We start from the raw sequence: 24,225 nt of genomic DNA on the forward strand, positions 1-24,225 counted from the left end.
AAAAAGACTACTTTCACCAAAAGATGAAGCAATTAACAGGTAGCCAGTGGTTCAAAGGCCATACCCATCAATCTTGATAACATCAAATTTAAGTTCCCAGGGAGGATAGGATCCTCTGCTTGGGGATATAATTTGTCCAGACCCTTCAAGAACCTGAGTGACATTGGATTGGAGAAAACTGTGATTAGCAGTAGGAGGTTGGAAAGGGGAGATAGAACTGGTGGAAAAACTTTGCTGTGTCAAGTGGAATAAATATTCCAGAACATACTGTATAGAGGCCCAGACTAGTGAAACACCTTTTTGCTGTGATCACAATAGGTAGATGTGCCTGGTTTTGTACATCCCTTGAACAGACTTCCTCCTGAGATGTTAACCATGGAACATTCAGGCTGTAAGATGAAGAGCATCAGTATTGCAATGAAGGAGGCAACCATGGTCCTATGAAACCAGGTCTGGTTCTGGAAGTAATGTCAATGGAGCCCTGATCGAGAGGCTCAGCAGAGTGGAGAACCAATGCTGGCAAGGCCTCACTGGTGCTATGAGGATCATGTGAGCATGATCCTGCTCAATCTTGAGCAACACTATGGGGAGGAGTGGAACTGGCTAGTAAGCATACATGAGTTTGTCTTTCCAGAGTAAGAAGAAAGCATCCTTCAGAGATCTGGACTGTGACTTGCTCTTGAACAAAAAACCTGATACTTCCTGTTGTGACAAGTTGCAAGCAGGAATACTCCAGGCTTGAAAAATGAGTTTTACTATATCTGGCTGGAAAGACCACTCATGATCTCTGGTGAAAGCTCTGCTCAAATGGTCTGCCAGACTGTTCTGAACACCTGCAAGGTGGGATTCTTTTAAGTGAATCTCATCGGTGATACAAAACTCACAAAACTGTATCGCCTCTTGGTAGATACAATCTGATCAGGCCCCTCTCCTGTCTGTTAATGTAGAACATAAGTTACACCTAGAAAGGAACATAAATGGCAATAATAAGAAAAGGTTCTTTAAACACATTAGGAACAAGAAAAGAATGAAGGAAAGCATAGTTCCCTTATTTAGTGGGGAAACATTGGAAAATTGCTAAGGAGGAGTTCAAAAGAATAGCATAAGCATGTAGGGACAAACTCAGAAAGGCTAAGGCACAAAATGAGTTATACCTAACAAGGGACAGAAAAGATAAGAGGTTCTTTAAATACATTAGGAGCAAGAGAAAGACAAAGGAAATTGTCTATTTAGCAAGCAAGGAAAGCTAATGACTGAGGACATCAAGAAAGCTGAGGTTTTTAAATGCCTATTTTGCTTCAATCTTCACTAAAAAGATTAATGGTGACCAGAGTCTCTCTCAATTAATATTGAAGGGGAAGGAATACAAGCCAAAATATGGAATGAACAGGTTAAAGAATATGTAAATAAATTAGAGGTATTCAAGTTGGCAGGGACCAATGAAATTCACCCATGAGTATTTAAGGAATTAGCTAAAGCAATTTCAGAATCATTTGAGAACTCCAGAAGGATGGAGAAGGGCAAACATAGTGCCTATCTTTAAAAAGGGGCACAAGACCTGGAGAATTACAGACCATTCAGCCTAACTTCGATACTTGGAAAGATACTGGGAACAAATTATTAAACAATCATTTTGTAATCACCTGGAAGATAATACAGTTGTAAGGAATAGCCAACATGGATTTGTCAAGAACAAATTATGCCAAATGTGAATTTACTTCATTGACAGGGTTAGTGGCCTAGCGAATGGGGGAAGCAATAGATGTGTTATCTTGATTTTAGAAAGGCAACATGGGTAAGGTAATATCTTTTATTCTATCAACTTCTGTTGATGGAACAGACAAGCTTTCGAGCTACACAGAGCTTTTCTTCACATCTGGCTTTTGACACAGTCCCACGACATTCTCATAAGCAAGCTAGGGAAATATGGTTTAGATGAAGTTATTATAAAAGTTGGGTGCAATACTGGTTGAAAGACAATACTCAGAGTAGTTACCAATGGTTTGCTGTCAAAGTAGGACAATGTGTCTTGGATTCCACAGGAATCAGTCTGGAAACACTGCTGCTTAATATTTTCACTAGTCACTTGGATAATGGAGTGGACAGTATGCTTAACATTTGCAGATGACATCAAATTCAGAGGGGTTTCAAGAACTTTGGAGAACATGATTAGAATTCAAAATGATGTTGACAAATTAGAGAATTGGTCTGAATTTAACAAGATGAAATTCAATAAAGATAAGTGAAGTATTTTGCACTTCGGAAGGAAAAAACAAATGCACAACTACAAAATGGGAATAACTAGCTTTAAATGGTTATACTGCTGAAAAAGATCTGGGGTTATAATGGATCACAAATTTAGTGAGTGAGTCAACTTTGTTATACAGCTGCAAAAAAGGTTAATATTCTGGTGTATATTAACAGGAATATTGTATGTAAGGCACAGGAGGTAATAGTCCTGCTATTCAGCACTGATGAGGCCATAGTTGGAGTACTATGTCCAATGATGGGCGCCACACTTTAGGGAAGATGGACAAATTGGAGAGAGTCTGAAGGAGAGCAATAAAAATGATAGAAGACTTAAAAAAAAACCTGACCTGTGAGGAAAGGTTAAATAAACTGGGCATGTTTAGAATTGAGAAAAGATGACTGACGGGGGACCTGATAACAGTCTTCATATTTGTTAAGGGCTGTTATAAAGAGGACAGTGATCAGTTGTTCTCCATGTCCACGGTAAGTAGGACAAGAAGTAATCAGCTTAATCTGCAGCAAGGATGATTTAGGTTAGATATTAGGAAAACTTTCTAACTACGAGGGTAGTTAACTCTGGAATAGGCTTCCAATGGATGTTGCGGAATTCCCATCATTTGAGGTTTTTAAGAACGGGTTGGACAAACATCTGTCAGGGATGGTGTAGGTTTACTTGGTTGCACCACAGCGCAAGAGGCTGGACTTGATGACGTCTCGAGATCCTTTCCATCCATACATTTGTATGATTCTATGAACATTTCTGCAATGTTGACCGGAAGAAGAGTAAATTTTTTTCCTTGAAATGGGAGAAGAAAGCCTGGCAGGCTAGACAAATGGCTCTCAACTGCCTCATCTTTATATGGAGAGTAACTCTTGACCGGACAAGAGATTGAGTCTGTAGAGCCCACAGGTAGGCTCTCCAACCTACAATAGCAGTATTTGTAACCAGAGTCAGCAGGGTTGTGCGGGGACGAAAGGAACTCCCACATGTACGTTGGCTGGGTCCTTCTACCAGTCCAAAGAGGCTACTCTTATGGCACTCAAACAAGCATGTCCAGTGGATGAGGAATCAGGAGATACATTGAGCTCACTTAGCTCTGCAACTTCCAGAAACGAAGCCTGGCATGCCAAACATATGTACATGAGGCCAAAAGTCTGACAGTTCTTTATGGTTGTGGCTGGATGAGCCTTCAGGTCTAATTAAATGGCTAACCCAGTTTAGAATCTGGTTTATGGGAGGAAAGCCCAGGCTACTGTGGAATCCAGGACTATCACTATAATCACTATCCTCTGAACAGGGGAGAAGACTGGCTTATCCTCACTGATCAGCAGCCTTGCAACAAACCCTGTTGCCAACTCTGGCTGCATATCTACTCAAGTGACACCATCACAGGTCCTAACCACATCAGCCACACCATCCAGAGCTCGTTCACCTGCACATCTACTAATGTGATATATGCCATCATGTGCCAACAATGCTTCTCTGCCATGTACATTGGCCAAACCAGACTGTGTCTACGCAAAAGAATAAATGGACACAAATAAGACATCAAGAATGGTAACATTCAAAAACCAGTAGGAGAGCACTTCAATCTCCTTGGACACTCAGTAACAGACTTGAAAGTTGCCATAATTAAAAAAAAAAAAAAAACTCCAGCGTGAAACTGGAATATGAGCTGGAACTCACATGCAAACTTGACACTATCAGACTAGGTCTGACTACAGACTGGGAGTGGCTAGACCACTACAAAAAATAAACGTTCCCTCTTTTGGCATTCACACCTTCTCATCAATTATTGTGAATGGGCCTCATCCACTCTGATTGAATTAACCTCGTTAACACTTGCCCTCCTCACTGTGATGTAACTCATTCATCCTTGCATGTGTACATATACCTACCTAAGTGAAGTTTCCCCTTCATGCATCTGACGAAGCGGGTTTCTGCCCACTAAAGCTTATGCCCAAATATATTTGTTAGTCTTTAAGGTGCCACAGGACTCTTGTTGTTTAGCAGATTAATGTAATTTCACTGTCCAAGCAGAGTAAAATACAAGAGGCAGCCAGCCGAAATAGTGAAAAAGCTGTAAGAATTTTTTAGATCTGTTACACTAAAATGTTAAAATTAATGTCTTGTTAATAATTGTATTAATTTTTCAAGAAAAATAAATGTTTTTAATTTGGCAGTGTTCCAAATAGTCAAGGAGACATTGCTGTTTGTATAATATGGTAGGAATGTTTTAATTTAGAGCGATGAGATAAAATAAAAATACAGCCAACACCATTTTAAAAACAGCAACAATCTTTGTGAACTCTTCCTATTATTTATTGAACATTACCTTTTGGGCTATTCTTGCTTTTATCATTGGTAGATGCCACACAGGAAAAAAATGTCAGCTGCCTCAGCACAATTTTTTTTTTTAAATTCTGAGTGAACTTTGTTCTTCTAAAGGATGCTCTTCACACAAGCAGCACACCATTAGAAATAGCAGTGGAAGATTCCCCACTTATCTACCAAACCCTTGACACAGAAAAACTACATGCTTGCCTGTTGTGATTCCTCTATATCCATTTGAATTTCTCTCTTTGCTGTGCTGCCTGGACAAGATTGCCAATCAGTATCTATTGTAGCAGGGACATCTGTTCTCTAGGAGCTGATTGAAGGACACCAGATTAATTCACACAGGGCAGAAATGCCGTAACATTACGTGACAGCCTGTCCAATATGGGAAGCTATAAACCCACCTGGGCACTCATGAAAACTCAGAGAAAGCAGCATTTGCCACTGTCTGCCACCACCACTTTTGCATTAAATATCCAGAAGGCTCACTTGCTACACATACCTTGAGGGAAAACAGCATTAGACATCACCTGTCCGGTAGACAGATCTAGTTAGACTGAAGCAATAACCCATCTTCTCCCCTTCTTCTACAAATATGTTTCATTACAAGGCTTTTGCCAATACAGTCTACATTTTGTGCCATGCTTCCTTGTTTGCCAAGGGGACAGACTTCTGTTTATATCATGTACTAGTTTTCTGGATTTCCTAGACTGAAATCAATTTTGTTTATTCATCTCAAGTTGCAGTGAAATGCATAGAATATTTGCTTCACAGCTAAGCGTTCATATTCCACTAGGAAGTAAGAGATTCATTGTGTATATTTAAGAGATTAACAGATTTTTATTATGTTTCTAAAATATTTTAGAATACAGAGACCAAGACCTCACATTCTTGACAGTTTTTGTTAAGTCTTTATCTTGTGGATGAGCAATTATGCTGATAAATTTTTATGACAGACAGATACATATATCCACTTCCTAAGCCTGTACATTTCAACTCATTAGAAATGTTGACTAAATATATATCTATGATCTCAAAAAGCAAACAGTATAGCCAAGGAACACCTACAGTGTTTTAATTATATGAAAATAGATTTCTTAATTTGATTACAGTGTAGCTTCTTAATGTAGCATTTTGACTCACCCGATAAGATTTAGATTTTTTTTAAAGACAGAAACCTGCAACAACATGTACAAACCAGCTTTTAAATATGTCACAAATGTATACTATGACACTATTACGTACAACTGAGTTGTAGCTGCAAACAAGATGTAGAAATCTTTACAGTGTTCTGCTACAATAATCCACAAAGGGACTAAAGCTAGTTTATATCTGGATCCACAATTTACCAACAAATACAATTTGAGTATATTGTTGTATTTCCTATAATATTTCTGAGAATCTGAATCACAGAATACTTGCTCTATGATACAGCACAACTAACAGGGAATGACAATGCAGATTTAAATATGCCTATAATTTAAGTTTTCAAGCAGCATCTAAATCTAATCGACAGTCAGAGGGCTTGCAAAATTAACAGAAGACATGCTCTTTAAATGTTTTTGAATATCAAATTATATATACATATACACAACATAAAGAGCCTCTTAATAAAAAGCATTTTAGTCTATTTTACAGTCTCCTTTGCTTGAAAATTAGTCTTCAAACATGTCTAACCTTCCAAATCGCTGATAAAATCATTAATAATTTACAGAAGGGTAAATTTCTCAGCAAGAGTATGATTGAAATAGTTTTAAATATTCTATATTGTTTTTGCTTTTAGAGTGCTATTTAAGATCTATTTTGGAAACTCATATTTAAACGTCAAAATGCATAAATAGCATTCACAATAGAAACCCAACCATAATATATGCAGATATTTCTGCTACAAAACATCTTTTGTAACAGACATTTATTAAATACAATACTTGTTTTACAACTTCAATCCATGCTGACAGCATGGAAAGATTAACATTACAACATGGAAAGTTTTTCATTCACTTGACTGGTGAATCAATCTGTCATAATTTAAGTATTAACTGGTAAATCCAAGAATAAAAAAGGTGCTTACCTACACAGGATTGAAATAAAAAAATACTGCATCTTTCATACCTTGCTAAGAACAAACAGGAAATCAACTACCATAGTCTTAAAAATTCAAGTTGCAAATTACTGAAGGTCACTTAAAATAACTGATTAAATGAAAATCAGGGTAAAGCCATACACCCCAGAGTGGATTAGGGCACCAGTACAGAAAATGCAAAAATCATGGTAAAACAGATTAGATAGGAAAGAAGCTAAAGAGTAATTTTCTTCTTGTTCTACATTTTTCAACCTGACCCTTTTGTTTTCTAATGTGTACAAATTGCAATTTTTTTTTCAAATTGCCATGTCTACCTTTTGTCTTTAAATCACCATAAAGTCAATATTAATCCATCATTCCTTTGCATTAAAAGAAATATGTACATTCTATACATCATTCAGTTCCCCTCATTATGAACATGTTCTGTACTGGCTTACAGAGTTATTATAATACCTCCAGCATCACTTAATCCTTTGTCACTGGATTGCTTCTACATAGTTTGCTGGGTATAAACCAACTTGTCCATTGTCCAGACGTCCTTTGCACCAACCTTGTTCATCTTCATCCTCTGTTTTAGTTAGCTCATCCCCTGCAAAATAAATTTCACATCTGATAAATTATAACAGTTTGGTAATAAAAAAAGAATGTAGTATCAACTATCCCTGATACCCCACTTCTTCCTTACCCCTCCCCGACCAGTGCTTCCTAACTCTGTTCTTTACCATCACTTTGACCTTTGAAAACAATATCAAATTTTATAAACACCGACATATAGTATGAAGGAGTCCAGAGTAAGCACTTTAAGATACTTGAACGATAGAAGTTTTAAAGAAGTGAAGTATAACAACACTGACATTTCAAAAAGTTAAAACACTTTGCTTTACCAAAATGAAAATAAAATGTTAAGAATTACATCTGGTCAGTATTAACTCCCTATCTTTCTAGAGTATGTGGATGGACCAGGCTAAATTTGGGTAGCATAACTACCTCTACCAAGTCAAAAAATGATCTTTTTAACACCATGGAGATTTACAAGCGATTCTTCAATATAAGTGAAAAATTATTTTTAGCCAGTTAATGTATTTACCATTTAACGTACACAATCTTTTTCCCTATACATAAAATGACTACAGAAGCATGTAGCAACAAGCTATACTGCAGAGATTTAGCAAAAGGTGGCAAGACATGTTCTCTCTTTATAATGTACTGGTAGGTTACTGATATACCTACTAGATGTATTGTGAGGAAAATAAACATCTCCCACCCTACGTTAATTTTTTTTTTTTTTTACCTCCCCTTTAAACATAATGGACATTGGGATTTAATTTCTGGTGTTGTGGTCCCAGCTTTGCAGTTGGAAGTGGATACATGGTTGTGACATCAAAAAGGCAAATCAGAATTTGGTTTGAGATAGAATCACAAGCCATCCTGGAACAACGTATATTGGAGCAGTCTAATATTTTCTACGGGAAGAATGAACTTGTTTTCAGCTGCTCAAGATCTGTGATTACCTCTTTTCAAACATCCTGACTACCTCAAATTGTTAGCCTCCCTCCCCATGTCTAAGATTTACAGACTCTACAATAAAACACCAAAGCTTTATCTTCCAACTTGCTTTGTATCAGCAATTAAAAGACCACCTCAATAAGACAGAATGATCATAAAAGTTCCAGGCCACAGCTGCTAAATAACATTTTGATCTTCCAGTCCTGCCCGGTAGTCATTTCCCAACCAGTTCTTACTTGTATTTGTGCTTGCTTACTACTGGGAAATTCCAGCTGTTGACACCAGTCAGTTAACTTGGCCAGGATTTGAATTCTACAAACACACATTATTTCTTGAAGACACAGGTTTTTCTTAATCCCATTAAACAAAGTGCTCCCTGAATTTATTTAGCAGGATGTAAAAGTAACCTGGAAACTATACAACCCAAAAAGTGATGAGACTTCATCTTGAACCATCTCAGTTTTACCTTCCATGCTTTCTCATCAGCTGAAAAATGCTAATAAATTCCTGCTCAATTTGTATGATTACAGGGTACCTCATACAGGGACATAACAAAAGCTAGTGTTTGAAACACTAGACCAGGGGTGTCAAACATACGGCCCGCGGGCCACATGCGGCCTGCGAACCTTTTTGATCCGGCCCGCATCCGGCCAGTTTTTTCCGAGACGTGCTGCTGCCCAAAGTGAGCGCATTGGCACTTAGAGATTTCTCTGCCTACGGCATTGCCGGTTTAAGAGTCCGTGAAATGTCTTAAAGCGGTGATGCCGGACGCAGAGAAATCCCTTAAAGTGGCAATGCACTCAGTCCGGCAACACGGTCCCCAGCAAAATTCTGCCACCAAAAACGGCTGATGCTGCGCCGCCGAAAAGGGGATGTTGGCCCGAATTTTTTGGCGGAGGGTACTGCATGGCCCCTGTGAAGTGCAGTTTATGAGCATTTGGCCCGTCACCATCAGCGAGTTTGACACCTCTGCACTAGACCTTTTGTCTGCACTAAGAATTTGGTAAAAATCCTGATTATTGCTAACCCTGGATGCTCAAGAGTATATAACTCCTTTTTCATCATGTCAATTAACTCTGCCCTAAGCATATCTAATCAAGAATATTGATAATGGCTGCCAAAATCAGAGCACCTTCTGTATCAGGACTCTCAATACTGCTAATACTAGCACAGTTGCACTTCTATTAACAAAAGGCCAAAGTTTTTTGGTAATAACTCCCTAGAACCCTCTGATATTACTTTGGGTTTCACTTAGGCCTGGTCCGCACTACAAAACGTTGCCATGGCAAAACACAGTTGTAACAGATAAGCATCAGAACACTTAACACTAACACATTTTAACATTTATCATTGACCAGGACAATCTTGTTCAGCATCATGTTCTGGTCTCCAATGGCTACCAACAGCATTAAGCATTTGTGCCAGTTAACCTGATAATTAACAACTATGGCGGACATTTTGTAGCGTGGACTAGGTTTAAGTGGTGATAGAGTTTTGTTCCATCCTGCATCTATACACAAGTCAAAACCCTACCTCTTACAAAATATGCAAGAACCAAGACCAAAGTAATTCTGCTTTGGAATGTCTCAAGGTATTCTATTTCTGGAAGAAATTAATCTCACACCTATAATCTTTTATAATAAACAAACTGTACAACAATGCATATGCCTGACAAGGAAAAGAGATCAAAGTTTCTCTAACAAAATTTTTCTACCAGTTTCAAATCAGTATCAAGAGAATACATTTTATGCAGATTGGTTGAATATCTGTATACATTTACTCAAACTGATCTTGAAAGAGATTACTCCCTTGATGACAGGCTCTTAGGAGAATAGCCATATCCAACACAGAGAAGGGCACATTCTACTTTGGTTCCTGTGTGTCCCATAAAGTTGTTTCTCAAGAAGCTTCTGTTTCAAATGCTCAGTGTAACATAAGCCTCACTCATTCTAATATCATTGCACAAACCCATAAAAGTTCCTGACAGACACCATTCTTACCTAAGCCTCTAGCGGGGGATTTGGAATTAACTATTCGGTATGCAGTAACCACCACAACTGTTAATTTATTTATATAAATATATATTAAAATATAACAGATTGTGTATAATACGCACTTATTATAGCATCTGTCCTATAAGGATATTTAAATGTCTACAAACAGGTTGTCTAACTATGTCTCTTTTAATGTACTTAAGTACTATCCACATTTTAAGGATTATTTTCTACTGAGAACAGCAGGGTTTAACCAAAGTCACATAGCCAGGAATAGAAACCAGAATGCCTGACTCCAAATTAACCACTACATCCCAGTATATAAACATTGCTTCATTTTGCTGTAGACAGGTTCTACTGTGCTAATCCCTTGGAATTTAGCACCTATCACTTGTCAGACTTATTACTTGCTGTATTCCAGAGGGATTAGCACATCTTTATGTCCTGCTGGGTAAGCAGGAGGAGAACAGAAGTTGCCACAATCCACTGTGGATGAATAGCAATCTTTGGTTTCTGCTGATTCCAGTGAGGAATTAATAGGAGTTTGGTCTGTCTTGTTACTGCTATTCCCTTCTCTGGACAGGATTTAAAGAAAATCAGGATTTTTGGTGGCCCCTGTTTCAGAGACGTAGCCAGATGTGATCTGAAGCAGGAAGTTCAGGGAGCCTGACACTCCAATTGCCAAGGGAAACTGGAGCATTGGGCGATTCTCTGCGGGTCGCTTTCTGAACTTCCTGCTTCCAACCACATGACCAGGAGCAGGAAGTTCAGGAAGCCACCAGCCGAGAAAGCTCCAGTTATGCAGGTAGTTTAAGTGGAACTTGGATGGATCTGCTTTCAAATTGAGTGGGCCCTGGCCCACCCGTAGCTACACTCCTGCCCTGTTTGTTTCAAAATATTGAGATCTGAATATTGTGATTACAGAGAGCATTTTAATAGAAGTAAATGGAAAATGGGACAAAATGAAACATTGTTTTACCAAAGGTACATTGTACCAGACTAAGCTGAGCTCTACCTTTGAAAATATATCTTTTTTTTTTTTTTTTTAGACAAGGGAAATGCAGTAGATCTAATCTGGACTTCTGTAAAAAACATTTCATATGGAACTAGAACTATGAAACAAACTAGAAAAGAATGGGATTAGTACAAGCACTGCAAGGTGGGCGAAACAATGGCTAAAGCAGAGACGACAATGGTTTTTGCTGAAAGCTGAACTATCAGGTTGGAGAAGGTTACTAGTGGAGTTCCTCCATGACCGGTCTTAGGACTGATCTCATTTAGTATTTTCATTAAGGACTTTGGCACAAAAAGTAGGAGTGGCTGAATAAATCCGCTGACGACACAAATTTAGAAGGCATTGTCAATACAGACGTGCAAGGGCATGCACTTTCGGACTAATAAGAATTCCTGCCTTAAACTGGGGACTCATTTGGAAACGCCAGAGAAGACCTGGGTGAATTAGCTGATCGCAGAATGAGTATGAGCCACCAATGACAAGTGGTTGTGAAAAGCCAATGCAATCTTAGGTTGTCTTACATGAGATCTCCAGTAGAGAATGGCAAAGTATTAATGCCATTGTACAAGGCATCAGTAGGACCTTACCTGGTCACTGATGTTCAATCCTGGTCACCCATGTTCAGGAAATATGAATTCAAATTGCAACAGGTACAGAGAAGGCTTACTAGGATGGATCACAAGTCACAAGTCCATGGGGCCGGATGCAATGCACCCGAGGGTGCTGAGGGAGTTGGCTGAGGTGATTTCAGAGCCATTGGCTATTATCTTTGAAAGCTCGTGGCAACAGGGGCAGGTCCCTGAGGACTGGAAAAAAGCAAATATAGTGCCCATCTTCAAGAAAGGGGGGAAGAGGATCCAGGAAACTACAGACCGGTCAGCCTCACTTCAATCCCTGGAAAATCATGGAGCAGGTCCTTAAGGAATCCATTTTAAGTCACTTGGAAGAGAGGAAGGTGATCAGGAACAGTCAACACGGATTCACTAAGGGAAAGTCATGCCTGACCAACCTGATTACTTTCTATGATGAGGTGACTGGCTCTGTGGATGTAGGGAAGGCGGTGGATGTGATATACCTTGACTTTAGCAAAGCTTTTGATACTGTCTCTCACAGTATACTTATCAGCAAGTTAAAGAAGTATGGGTTGGATGAATGGACTATAAAATGGATAGAGAACTGGCTAGAGCATAGGGCTCAACGAGTAGTGATCAATGGCTCCATGTCTAGCTGGCAACCGGTCACAAGCAGAGTGCCCCAGGGGTCGGTCCTGGGGCCGGTTTTGTTCAACATCTTTGTTCAACATCTGGAGGATGGGGTAGATTGCACCCTCAGCAAGTTTGCGGATGACACTAAGCTGGGGGGAGTGGCAGATACCCTGGAAGGTAGGGATAGGATACAGAGTGACCTAAACAAACTGGAGGATTGGGCCAAAAGAAATCTCATGAGGTTCAACAAAGAAAAGTGCAGAGTCCTCCACTTAGGAAGGAAGAATCCCATGCACAGCTATAGACTGGGGACCGACGAGCTAGGCAACAGCTCTGCAGAAAAGGACCTGGGGGTAACAGTGGATAAAAAGCTGGATATGAGTCAGCAGTGTGCCCTGGTTGTCAAGAAGGCTAATAGCATACTGGGCTGCATTAGGAGGGGCATTGCCAGCAGATCGACGGGAAGTGATTATTCCCCTCTATTCGGCATTGGTGAGGCCGCATTTAGAATATTGTGTCCAGTTTTGGACCCCCCACTACAAAAAGGATGTGGACAAGTTGGAGAGAGTCCAGCGGAGGGCAACAAAAATGATTATGGGGCTGGAGCACAGGACTTATGAGGGGAGGCTGAGGGAACTGGGCTTGTTTAGTCTGCAAAGAGAAGAATGAGGGGGGATTTGATAGCGGCCTTTAACTACCTGAAAGGGGGTTCCAGGGAGGATGGGGCTAGGCTGTTCTCGGTGGTGGCAGATGACAGAACAAGGAGCAATGGTCTCAAGTTGCAGTGGGGGAGGTCTAGGTTGGACATTAGGAAAAAGTTTTTCACTCGGAGGGTGGTGAAGCACTGGAATGGGTTACCTAGGGAGGTGGTGGAATCTCCATCTTTAGAGGTTTTTAAGCTGAGGCTTGACAAAGCCCTGGCTGGGATGATATAGCTGAGGTTAGTCCTGCTTTGAGCAGGGGGTTGGACTAGATGACCTCCTGAGGTCCCTTCCAACTCTAATATTCTATGATTCTATGATCAGGGGAATGGAGAACCTATGCAATGAGATGAGACTAAAAGATGTTACTTTATTTAGCCTAGAAAAATAAAGATTGAACTGGAATATGACTGCTCTCTATAAATAAATCTGGGAGAGAGAGGGAGATGGGATATTTCAGGGAAAGGGCAATGTTGGTACAAGAACAATTGAGTATAAACTGGCCACAAATTAAGATTTAGGTTGAAAATTAGAAGAATGTTTCTAACCATCACAGGACAGAGTTCTGGAACAGCCTCCCAGAGGAGTAGTGTGGGCAAACAACCTAACTAGTTTTAAGACAAAGCTTAATAAGTTTATCAGTGGGGTTATATGATGTGGTTGCCAGTGACAGCAGATGACCAGACTCTAACCTTTTCCATTCTTATGTTTCTAATTTGAATATGATCTGACACAGCCTTAATTGAATCTGAGGGCAAACACTTTGAAATAACAGCTCTGAGAACTTTGTCAGTTATAAGTTTTAGTTAAGTGTCAATATTAACTATTTTATGGCTGCACATTTTAGCAGGAACAACCCAGCTATGTACTCATTTGTAGATGAATATAATAAGATTTGATTAATTTAAAACTAAAAGAACCAGAAGCTTTCCAAATTTTTAACTTCATCCCATTCTCCCATTTGTAACCTAAATGCATAGTTTCTCAACCTGTGGTATGCGTACCCCTAGGGGTACGCGAGACACAGGCAGGGGGTAACGCAGTGAAAAACCCAGTGAAAGGAGGCGAGCAGCAGCTGCCGACTTCTGGGGAAGCCAGGTGGCAGCCACCTGCTTCCCACCTGGTCCCAGCTCCAAGGTGGGAGGCAGATGGCCCACACAGTGTGTTTTGCCCCAGGCCCGCAACCCTAGGGATGGCCATGGAGAGCGCTGCTATCAACTCTAGTGGGCCACTTGTGCCTGCTCATATCTCAAGTTCCTTCCTGTGTGAGGAGACTACACGTGACCCCACCATCAGGCCATAGTGATTGGCTGGCGTTGATCTTTGCTCCTATATGGAGGAAAGAGAGGAGAAACAGCAGGGGGTTTTGTGATCTGCCACAGCCACATGACACTGCAGAACTCAGAACTCTCCTGCTTTATGAGAAATACAGTCATCCAGCGGTAAAGGGGAAAAAGATAGTTTTCCACTCTGAGAAATACAGAGTGTTGGGGTACTTATTACAATTTTCAGAAGTTAGGGGGTACCTGCTATTTAAAAGGTTGAGAAACACTGACTTAATGCAATAAGTGAGCCACCAGAGAATGAAAAAGGGTCACAACCAGACACTAAGGGAAGAGGAAGAAAGATGGCCATTTTTGCAAGATGTGATCCTGCATCCTTTTAAGAAGCTGCTCACAACTCAACAGCTGTTATCTCAGGAATTCTCAAGGAGCTGACTGTGAAGGTGCAGGTCTGGATGCAGCACCAGATGTTGGTTTTTACAGTCTGAACTAATGGCCCTGATACAGTTTCAACTTGCCACCATCGAAGGCTACTCCTCTTAGGTTCCTCCTGCAATGCCTCAAGCTCTCCACTCCTGCGCTGAACAAATGAGAAATCACCTATTCAGGCTAGCACAGCTGAAGGAAATACCAGAAGAAAACCCCAGCCAGAGTCAGCAGCTCCTCCAGCTTGCACCTACCTGCTTCAAGTGCTGTACTGTTAACCAAAGCAAGAGAGCAATTTGCAGGTGTGTGTGTTGGAGTGGAAGTGGACTAGAGAGTGTCTCCCGCACTGCAGTTCCCTACAAGCTCACCTACATTCTCTGACCTTCCTTTTGTTGCTGGGATGGGTTCGTGGCTTAGGAGAGAACAGCAATACCCCAGGAAGCAGGAGAGATAGCTAGAGAGAGTATACCAAAGGATGACCTCAGAGGATAGAGCAGGGGTTCTCAAACTTCATTACTCTGTGATCCCTTTCTGACAACAAAAATTACTACATAACCCCATGCAGGGCTGAAGCACAAGACCGAGGACTTTAGCCCCAGGCAGCTGAAACCATAACCCGAATCCCGCAACCCTGGATGGGAGAGCTGAAGCCCAAGCTACACCAGGAAGGGCTGAAGCCCCTGGGCTCCAGCTTCAGTCCTGGGCTCCAGCGAGTCAACGCCAGCCCTGGTGACTCCAGTAAAGAGGGGTCGTGATGCACTTTGGGGTTACAACCCCAGTCAGAAAACCGCTGGGACAGAGGATGACAGCAAAGGAGGATGGGGGAACAGTCTTCCCCAACTAGAAGAAGAGGGAGCCTTTCCTAATTTGTGTACATATTTAATGTTAAGTTTTAACCTAAAAATGTGCACAGTTGGGGAAAAAGGAGACAAAAAAGGGTACTTCCCGTTAAATTTATTACAAAAGAAAGAGCAAGTATTTTTTTTAAAAACTCCATGATTCACATTCATCTTGTGATACCTTTTTGCAAAGTCTCATGATTTCTCATCTTCTAGGGTTGGCAATACTGGGGAGTTAAAGTAGTAGCAGCAGCCACTGCCCCAATGCAGAAGAGATAATTAGTTTCCCAATATCCCCTTTCACTTCCAGAGAGCTTCCTTCCCGACAGCTAGTGCTCCCTGCAATTGCAAGGTATGAAGAGGCACTGCTCAATGCTCCCAGAAGGAAGAGATGTTTGTAGACAGGAGGATGGATCATTTGCTAGGTAAATCCGCTACTGTAATGTGAGACACCGTTTAGAGTTCGTGTTTTTCTGTAAAAATTCCAGTTCTCATTGTACACTGCAGAGGTGAGAAAGCCGTTATTTTTCAGATACTTCCTCAGCTTCCCCTTCTGACAAACATTTTAAGAGAATGAAGTAAACTTACCAGCCTTAAAGCTGAGTTCATCATGCTCTTGGCCCTCATAGTCATACAGTGCTCGTACTCTCACCTCCATGCCAGGGGAGGCATCTTCATCAAATGGGTTAGTGTCTCCATTTGCATCAGTGGAAGAAAATGGATTGTTGGACTCTTCATCAGACCACTCTGTAGGGTAGCTTTGGTTTTTCTCAGAGCTGCTAACACTAAAATTTTAAAATGTTACACTGTAGTTTGCTCTAAAACATTAACTGATATTACATACACCAACACCATAATACCAGTCTCCCCTAGTTAAGTATAAACATAATCATTTATACATTAGAGCCAATGTTTAAAATTTTATATTTATAGAGTAGTGTTTCTTAACATGTTTGGGTTGGTGACACTTTATTTAAAGTAAAAAATGTTTGCAACCGCCTTACATTTACTACAAAAGAGTAAAAAGTGTATCATTGAGAGGTCTATATTATTTTTGTGTTGGGAGGTTGACAGAGAATACTTGACCTTGAAAGATAAATATGTACAGAGGTAGTGGAGAAGCAAGATTTTTTGCTTTAGATGGTAATAACATTTTCAATGCCTCTCAAGCACCTGATTGCCTTCTGTGACTTTGCATAGGTCACAACCCAGCATTTGAGAAACACTCTTTTAGAGCAATACTTTTATAGCAAGTAGTTTGTTTACAGTTAAAGAACAAGCAACTGTAGAGTGTGCACATGACATTCATGACTACAATAATATGACACACCAGGACCGGTACAATGAAATAGGTAATTGAGAAAGTATTGAGTGGAGAGAAAGTCATAAAAGTGGATTTGTCCAGCAAACACAAACTCAGCAGCAAAGCTCCAGTAGTAGTTTCACAGCAGGCTGTCAGAGTTCACATATTTTAGAACAGTTAAATGAGAACAAAAAGCAACCAGAAAGTTGTGTTACCAACTACCAATAAACTCAGTATAATTTCAAACCAGACAAGATTAAGGCAACATATACAGTCTCTGTTAGAAAAAGAAAAGTTAGATTACAATGCTGTTTATATGACCTCTCATAAGGACTGTCATGCATTGTACTATATGGTGCTTTTGTAGAAACCCGAAATTGAAAACCTTGGATAGAGAAAGAGCAAGTGTGAAAACAATTTAAAAAGCATTCTTTCACCAACTTTTTGATTTTATTGTCCTCCTTTTCACTGACAGTACTCCCCGTATCATCTTCATCTTCAAAGGGATTGTAACTTGATTGTAATGACTGCACTGTATTACTCGGGACACTAAGATTGCTAATTGGGAGAGAAAAAGCATTAAGGTGACCCTATCTTCTCATGAAGTCAAATATATATGTAATTAGTGTCACACTCAGAATGAGCTACCTAGCAGTTACCCTTCTCCAGACAAGAACCAGCAGTCAAGCACATTGCTTAGGTCTCTTAGGACAGTACAGGGCCCTCCAAAAGCACTGCACATAAATATTAGATATGTAAGTGTAATACTTTTCTCTCTCTAAGCTGTGTAGCATTTGGAAAAGACTGCTGAAAATCTCCAGACTTGACAGAGAGCTCAATAGATCCCTCAGTGTAATTTGACTATTATAGTAGTGAGCTGTCAAAGCAGACAACATATCTACTTAATGTAGTCATTTGCAACTGACTGAATGCATTTCTACTTAAATTCACAAAAAGCCACCTAAGAGAAAGGTCAATTTTTGATGAAGTTTGGTTTCTTCCTATTCCAGGCTGAAGGACAGAAAAACATATTGAATAACTCAAAAAGAAGATAAAACCAAAGTATTCTATGAGCTTGCAGGAACATAACCCTTTCAAAATCCTGAAATTTAAGGGGCTTTCTATTTGTTCCCTAGCCACAGAAATATTGCAAAGCACTGTGTCTTGTTCTGAGACAACAGAACCATATTCCCTTTACTGAGGTGAGTGGTGAAATTTCTGACCCCGTATCCACTTAATATACTTCAAAATACCATTATTTCCTATTATTCTTTCAGTCCTTGGCTCTGATGGACATAAAAAAAAAAGTTCTACCTGCTATGCTTGGTATGCTGTGAAGCCTGATCTCCTGTCTGGTTAACACCAGTTAGAGTCACTCCATCTGAAGCCTTCTTTTTCTCTCTTCTACTGAGAGTACGGTTCAAATCTGCAGACCACTCCTACAAAATGAATGCAAGAGAAGCTGATGAGAGTTTAAGCTAATCAGCAGCACAATATTTAATGTTGACATTCACTTATACTAAGACATTTAATCAGTTGTGTATGCAATAAAAACAAAAGACTTCAAATGTTTCAACTTTAGATTTGTTCTCTTCTTTCCCTTGTCATCCATTCAGAAGGATCTGTGCATCCCTGTTGGGAGTCCTGAGCGCACCTGTACTTCTCCCAGACTCTTACACCATGCACATCATCACTATGAAAGCCACTCAGTATTTACAGCTTTTATAGGAGGTTGTCACCCTGGACTAAGACCAGGCGAGAGGTGGTTATTGTAATTGATAATCATAGCTATATATAAGCAAGTTATAGTTTCTATTCACTAAGTTGTTTTTGGCATATTTTGTTTGGCATACAAATGTTGATCCTATTTAGCATTAGTTAGTATCAGGGGCTCTCTAACCACTTTAGCAGAAATCTCAGACTACCTCACTTCCTACTCACAGGATCACTGAAAAAAAAGGATTTAAAATATTTTTAGCTGTCTTAATGTGATATTACAGCTGAAAACAAGGAGGAGCCAGCAAACTTTCCTCGGACCACTGGTTCACAGACCAGTGCTGGTATACATATTCTTCTTTTCCAATACAGTAGACGTTCATTAGTAGCAACTTATCGGTGCCCTTTTGCTATATTGCTCCTAAGTGGCTGTTGCTGTTATGAAGAGTGTCGACAATTCACAGCGGGGAAAGTGTTCCCAGGGAAATGTTGCTCAAACAGTGGTTGCTCTTACCAGGTGTTACTGCAAATAAGCGTCTACTGTACCCTGTATTTTTTACATATATGTAGCCTACAGTTTTATAGTAGACCTAATCTTTGTTTAATTTTGTTCCTTACCTCGTCTGTTTCTAGTGCTAAGAGACAGTAATAAAGCCCGGGGCAGCAGCAGCAGAAAAGGAAGCAGGGGGAGGGGGCAGTGACTCCACAGTGGAAATATTGTGGAGGTTCTGCCCCTGCATAAACTCATCTGGGATGGATTGATGAGATCAGGATACTTGGGTTGGAGCAATAGCTATGGGGCCCGAGCAGCTACGATGGGGGCTCGGATCAGGCCAGGACGCAGGACCCAAATGTAACTGAGCGCCCACTGGGGGACCTGGAAGAGTGACAGAGAGCAGGAACCAGGACCTATGGGCATTGCACAGCTGCCATGAGGCCCAGGATTGGGGTGGGGAGCTGGGAACGGGACCCAGAGAGGCAGAAATCGGCCAGAAAGCAGGTAGGAACCCCCAGGATCCTACTTCCCAGTATGGAGCCTCCCCCCAACCCTCAGTACCCCCCTCCATTCCCCCTCTGCTCCCTCCATTCACAGGAAGCTTCCACTCACACCCCCAATGAAGGAGAGAGGGAAATTCACTGTGACTTATCAAAGTTTGATAGTTCATTAATTAAGAGGCATAAAGGAAATCCTTTAAACTGATACATAAACAAAATAAGGATTAGTTAGGTGGCAGAAGAATACCTTTTTAAATTGTTTCTAAAAAGTGAAATCACCAAATTCTCTTATGGTCAAGCTTTTGGGGCTGCAAGCAAACGGCCACTGAACGATCCATTGCTTAGGTGAATAAATACAGTTTGTTCTGCACAAATAGCAAAGATTAACGCTTTGCCCTGGATATCAGTAAGGAAATTAAGAGTAAAGTGGACCACTGGCAATGTCAGAAGCAATATGCTGGTTTATAATTCTTGTGCCAATTGAAGGCTTCCATTCTATCTCCTTGCCTCTAAAAATGCCAAAACCCCCATGTTTACTGTATCCTTCTGCTATAAGTTCAAAATTAAGGGAGAAACCACAAAACCAGACTCTTCAGTTAGTATGGAAAGTGTTCGTCCACTGCTACAGAACAGCCACGCAGTGGTGATATACATAGTTTTCAAAATTTAATTTTAACAGATAAGCAGCAGGCCAGGAATGATCTGTGGAGAAGTCAAAGTGTTAAACAAGTAAACTATTTTAGAAGTGACCTATTGTATGAAATGTGGTGATTTTGCATTTCAGTTTAAATCCTTAAAATACAGCTCCCTAGTTTAATATATTTGAGCTACTGCTGCTAAAATACATTATTTTATATCTAGAAAAAATTAGTAAGACTAAGTTTGATCATGAAACTCCATGATTTTCATGTGTTTAAGTATCTATGTCTTGATATTTTGGAGCATTTAAATGCAAATGTGTAGGTAGACAGGCAGGCATAAGAGTGAAGAGTTGAACATAGTTGACCACTGCAAAGTCAATCCTGAATTGCATGGTAATTCAAAGCAGGAACTGAGTGACAACACTGCAGCAATACAAAGAACAAAATGGACAAACTAGGGAAAATCTTGAATTCCCAAGGCATCCTATGGTTTACATCTCCCACCTTAGGGCAAACAGGGTAAAAATTTAGAGTTGGTTTTGTTGTACAAAAGGTAAAAACTCAAATCAGCATTCAAATGAAGTGAAGTTTTAAAAATGAATTTGAAAGCTGTACATGTTGATATTACCACTGGTTTACACAATTAGTAAGCGCTATCAGGCTTAACAAGTAGATGTCAATTTGTTTTCAATAGAGGACAAGTTCCTTAAACTTCCAAATGTATATCTATACAAAGCTGTTCAAAGTACCACAACTTAACAAGAACCATTGACTTAAGCATACTTACAATGTACGACAATATTTCTAAATACATTCGACAATAAAAAATATTTGTACTTACATCATCCTTGTTGCATGTAAAGGCAAAGTTACATTATTCTATTAGAACATCTTACATTTGTATCTGTATCATACATAAAGAGGCCTGGCACAGCCCATGCATAAAAAGCAACTGTAGTCATGTTATTCAAAACTTCACACCAAGAAAACCAACAGCATAATATTTTTATCTAAAATTTGAGCTTTTTCCCCATCCTCACTCCATTAGTATCCTGATATCAGCATTTCATTCATTTGGGGGAATGGGGGGGGGGGAAAGGGGGAGGAAGGAGAGGAGGGACGACAAAACAAACCAGACCCAAAATTTAAAAACACAAAAAAGAAAACAGCACAACACATTAATGCTGCTAAAATGGGTTTACCCAGGCAATGATTTCAAGCATGATGTCTCTAATGTTCCCTTACTGAGGAAAGTGACATTTTAATTCCATCAACTTGGTACTCCAAAATTAGCTGAAACTTTTAAAGTTTCCCCTCCTCATTAAGTATACTTTTAGCACCAATTATATTTGGAGGATGAGGAGTGACGTTAACAGCCACTACAAAACAAGTTTATCTGGCCAACATCTAGTCCAGATTCTTGTCCTGTGATACTTTACTTGAACAAGTCACCAGTATATAAAACAGATAACTAGAAAGATGGAGTAAATTACAAAGAAACTTGTCTTCAGGATACAATTAAATGGCATCTAGTAGCAATTATAGATTATAGTGAAACTTACTATTGCTTTCTGTGAAGGGGTCGGAAACAAGTCAAATAAAAATAATTCTTGACTTTTACATGGATTTTTAAAAATAGCTCTTCATTTTTATATGGATTTTTAAATACCCAAGTATCTATTGTAAGTCTTCAATAGGACAAATTTAGAAGGGGTTTAGTTAATAACTTACTTTTTTTTTCTTATAGAAAGCAAAGGCTTTGCTATACTTCATTTAGCTGTTTGTTGATATCAACAGGATCTGAGTTAAAGTCAAAGCCATAGCATATAAATGAGAATATGCAGGATGTTTTATCTGGAAGCAAAAACAGTTGAACCAGCTAGAGCATGGTTCACATGAATTCACCCACACAAGTGTCATATGAATGATTTTTAACTATTAGGACTGTTTATAAGTGTTCAGTGATCAAAAAATATTTTAAAAATTCAAGACAAAAATAGGGAGGCAAGGAATATCCAGCTTTTTAAAACTAGATAAAAAATTATTGTTCCATTAAAGGAATGAAGGTTAAAAAAAAAAAAGGAAGTCAAGTATAAAAAAAACCCAGGTGTTTAAAGGTATACATTCTTACCTCAAATTGAGGCCAATTCATTGACATCCCTGGACCATGATTAGCTCTAAACCATCTCAGATCTTCAATAGCATCTGCTGTTTTGATGTTCTGCTCCAATTCACGATAGATATTTTTGTAACTACAGACAAATTTGTTTTTCCATTTAATATATAGTTACTAGAAATGTGGTAAACTCAATAATCAGAAAATAAAATTGTGTATTTTTACCATGATTTACATGAGCCACCATACCATATTGCACATTCTGCGGTGTAGGACAAAAGACATCTGTATGAAATTCTTGTGCAAAACTTAGCAGTAACAGCAAAATAAAAAGAAAAGCTATGTAGCCCAGCTACTGAGTTTTTGATAAATAAAAAAAACACCATCTCTTAAGTTAAGTCATTTTATGTATCATCCTCTGAGTAACCGAAAATCAGTGATAGCAAATTTTAAGTGATAAATGTTTAACAATTTTTGTATAAGCTCATTTATAATATTGCCTAAAAATCCACTTATGCAAATTTTCAGCAAGCTTGCCTAGACTAGACTGGAGACTGTTTTTATTATAGTTTTGAATTAATGAATTCCAATGTAAATTATGTTCATAAATATATTTACTCAGAAAATTAAGCTAAACTAGAAAAACCTGAAATGCCAGAAGTCAGAAGTATAGTCAAAAGGGGTATGAATTTTAATACAAAGAATTAACCTGATAATTGGCCACAATTTCCTTACAATATATATTTTCTGGCAATGTTGTCACCAACTACATAGTAATCTGTCTGAGGTAAAATAAAAAGACATAAAAATACTCTCTTTCAAACAGTTATGTCACATTTTAATCCATTACAAATGGAAAAGTATTTCAATATCTCCAGTACTATTTCAGTCTTGTCCATTTAACAATGATTATCAGACATGTTTATGCACTTACATCCATATAGTCTGAGATAAATGAATTCTAGGTTAGCCTGTCAAGAATGAAGTGTTATTTCAAGCCACGAAAAGCATATTTAACTTTGTTCTGCCATTTTTATATTCTAAACTCTAAAATCTAAATTAAATTCTACAGAGAATGTCTTTTTAATGATTGTCAAGTGTTCACTTATGAAAACCTTAATTTAAGAGTGGAAAAAAAATCTCACTAAATTTTGAAGAAGGCTACTGGAACAGCATCTCCTTCCCATCATCTGATCCAGAACAAAACTCACAAATTAAATAATGGAAATGGCTTACATTGAATTATTAGAATCTTTAGTTTTATTACCAGATAAAAGTAACATACTTTCAGAAGAAGCTAGTCAAATTGTAAACTCTAATTTACTGGATGAACAATGTTTAATGGCCACAGAAACAATTTTAGCAAGAAATGTTTTAAATCTTTTAAATTTACCTTGCAACATTAGACAAGTCAAGGTGTTTCTGAACTTCCAATAACACTTCCCGGAAGAAACGCAGACGTTTTTCCTCAAACTGCTGACACTGTTCAAATACCTGCTCCATATTTTCCATATACTGAGGTGTAGAATTATCCAGGTCTTTCAGTGATTTTTCATACTTTTCTTTTGTCTGAAAAAAATGCAGTGCAAGTTGTTCTTGCTGTTACTACTGGCCTATTTACAATAGGTTCACAGAATGCTGCACTAGTCAATACTGTAACAGTCAATATTGAGACTATAATAGAACATCTGCTTTATTTATCTCAGTAAAGTTATTTTATTCAAGGTTGTATGCTATGCAACAGCTCAGTCTGCCATAAGAGGGGGCTATTCCCATTTGCAAGATAATGAAACCTTTCAAAGGTGTCAAAAGC

The 24,225-nt window shown here is 39.1% G+C and overlaps 1 protein-coding gene across 6 annotated transcripts in view; it reads right to left on the bottom strand.

Annotated features, from left to right (window-relative positions):
- Positions 1-5,381: 5,381 nt before the first annotated feature.
- The window catches only part of PACSIN2 (protein kinase C and casein kinase substrate in neurons 2), a 110,323-nt gene continuing 91,479 nt past the window's right edge, over positions 5,382-24,225 (bottom strand). For 3 of the 6 annotated variants that reach the window (XM_067559315.1, XM_067559317.1, XM_067559316.1), the window contains 6 exons: positions 23,806-23,981; positions 22,428-22,548; positions 18,258-18,382; positions 17,385-17,501; positions 16,229-16,425; positions 5,382-7,260 (listed from right to left, as the gene is read on the bottom strand). In XM_067559315.1, the coding sequence (XP_067415416.1) occupies positions 7,148-7,260; positions 16,229-16,425; positions 17,385-17,501; positions 18,258-18,382; positions 22,428-22,548; positions 23,806-23,981 (849 nt within the window). In that variant the 3' untranslated portion in view covers positions 5,382-7,147. Of the gene's footprint in view, positions 7,261-15,666; positions 16,142-16,228; positions 16,426-17,384; positions 17,502-18,257; positions 18,383-22,427; positions 22,549-23,805; positions 23,982-24,225 lie in introns of those variants that run through there. The other 3 variants (XR_010921953.1, XM_067559318.1, XM_067559319.1) reach the window with 3 other exon arrangements.

This window comes from Emydura macquarii, unplaced genomic scaffold (genome assembly GCF_026122565.2).
Source record: "Emydura macquarii macquarii isolate MOO-44397 ecotype Brisbane River unplaced genomic scaffold, CSIRO-AGI_Emac_v2 contig_2205, whole genome shotgun sequence".
In the NCBI taxonomy this organism is placed as follows: domain Eukaryota; kingdom Metazoa; phylum Chordata; order Testudines; family Chelidae; genus Emydura; species Emydura macquarii.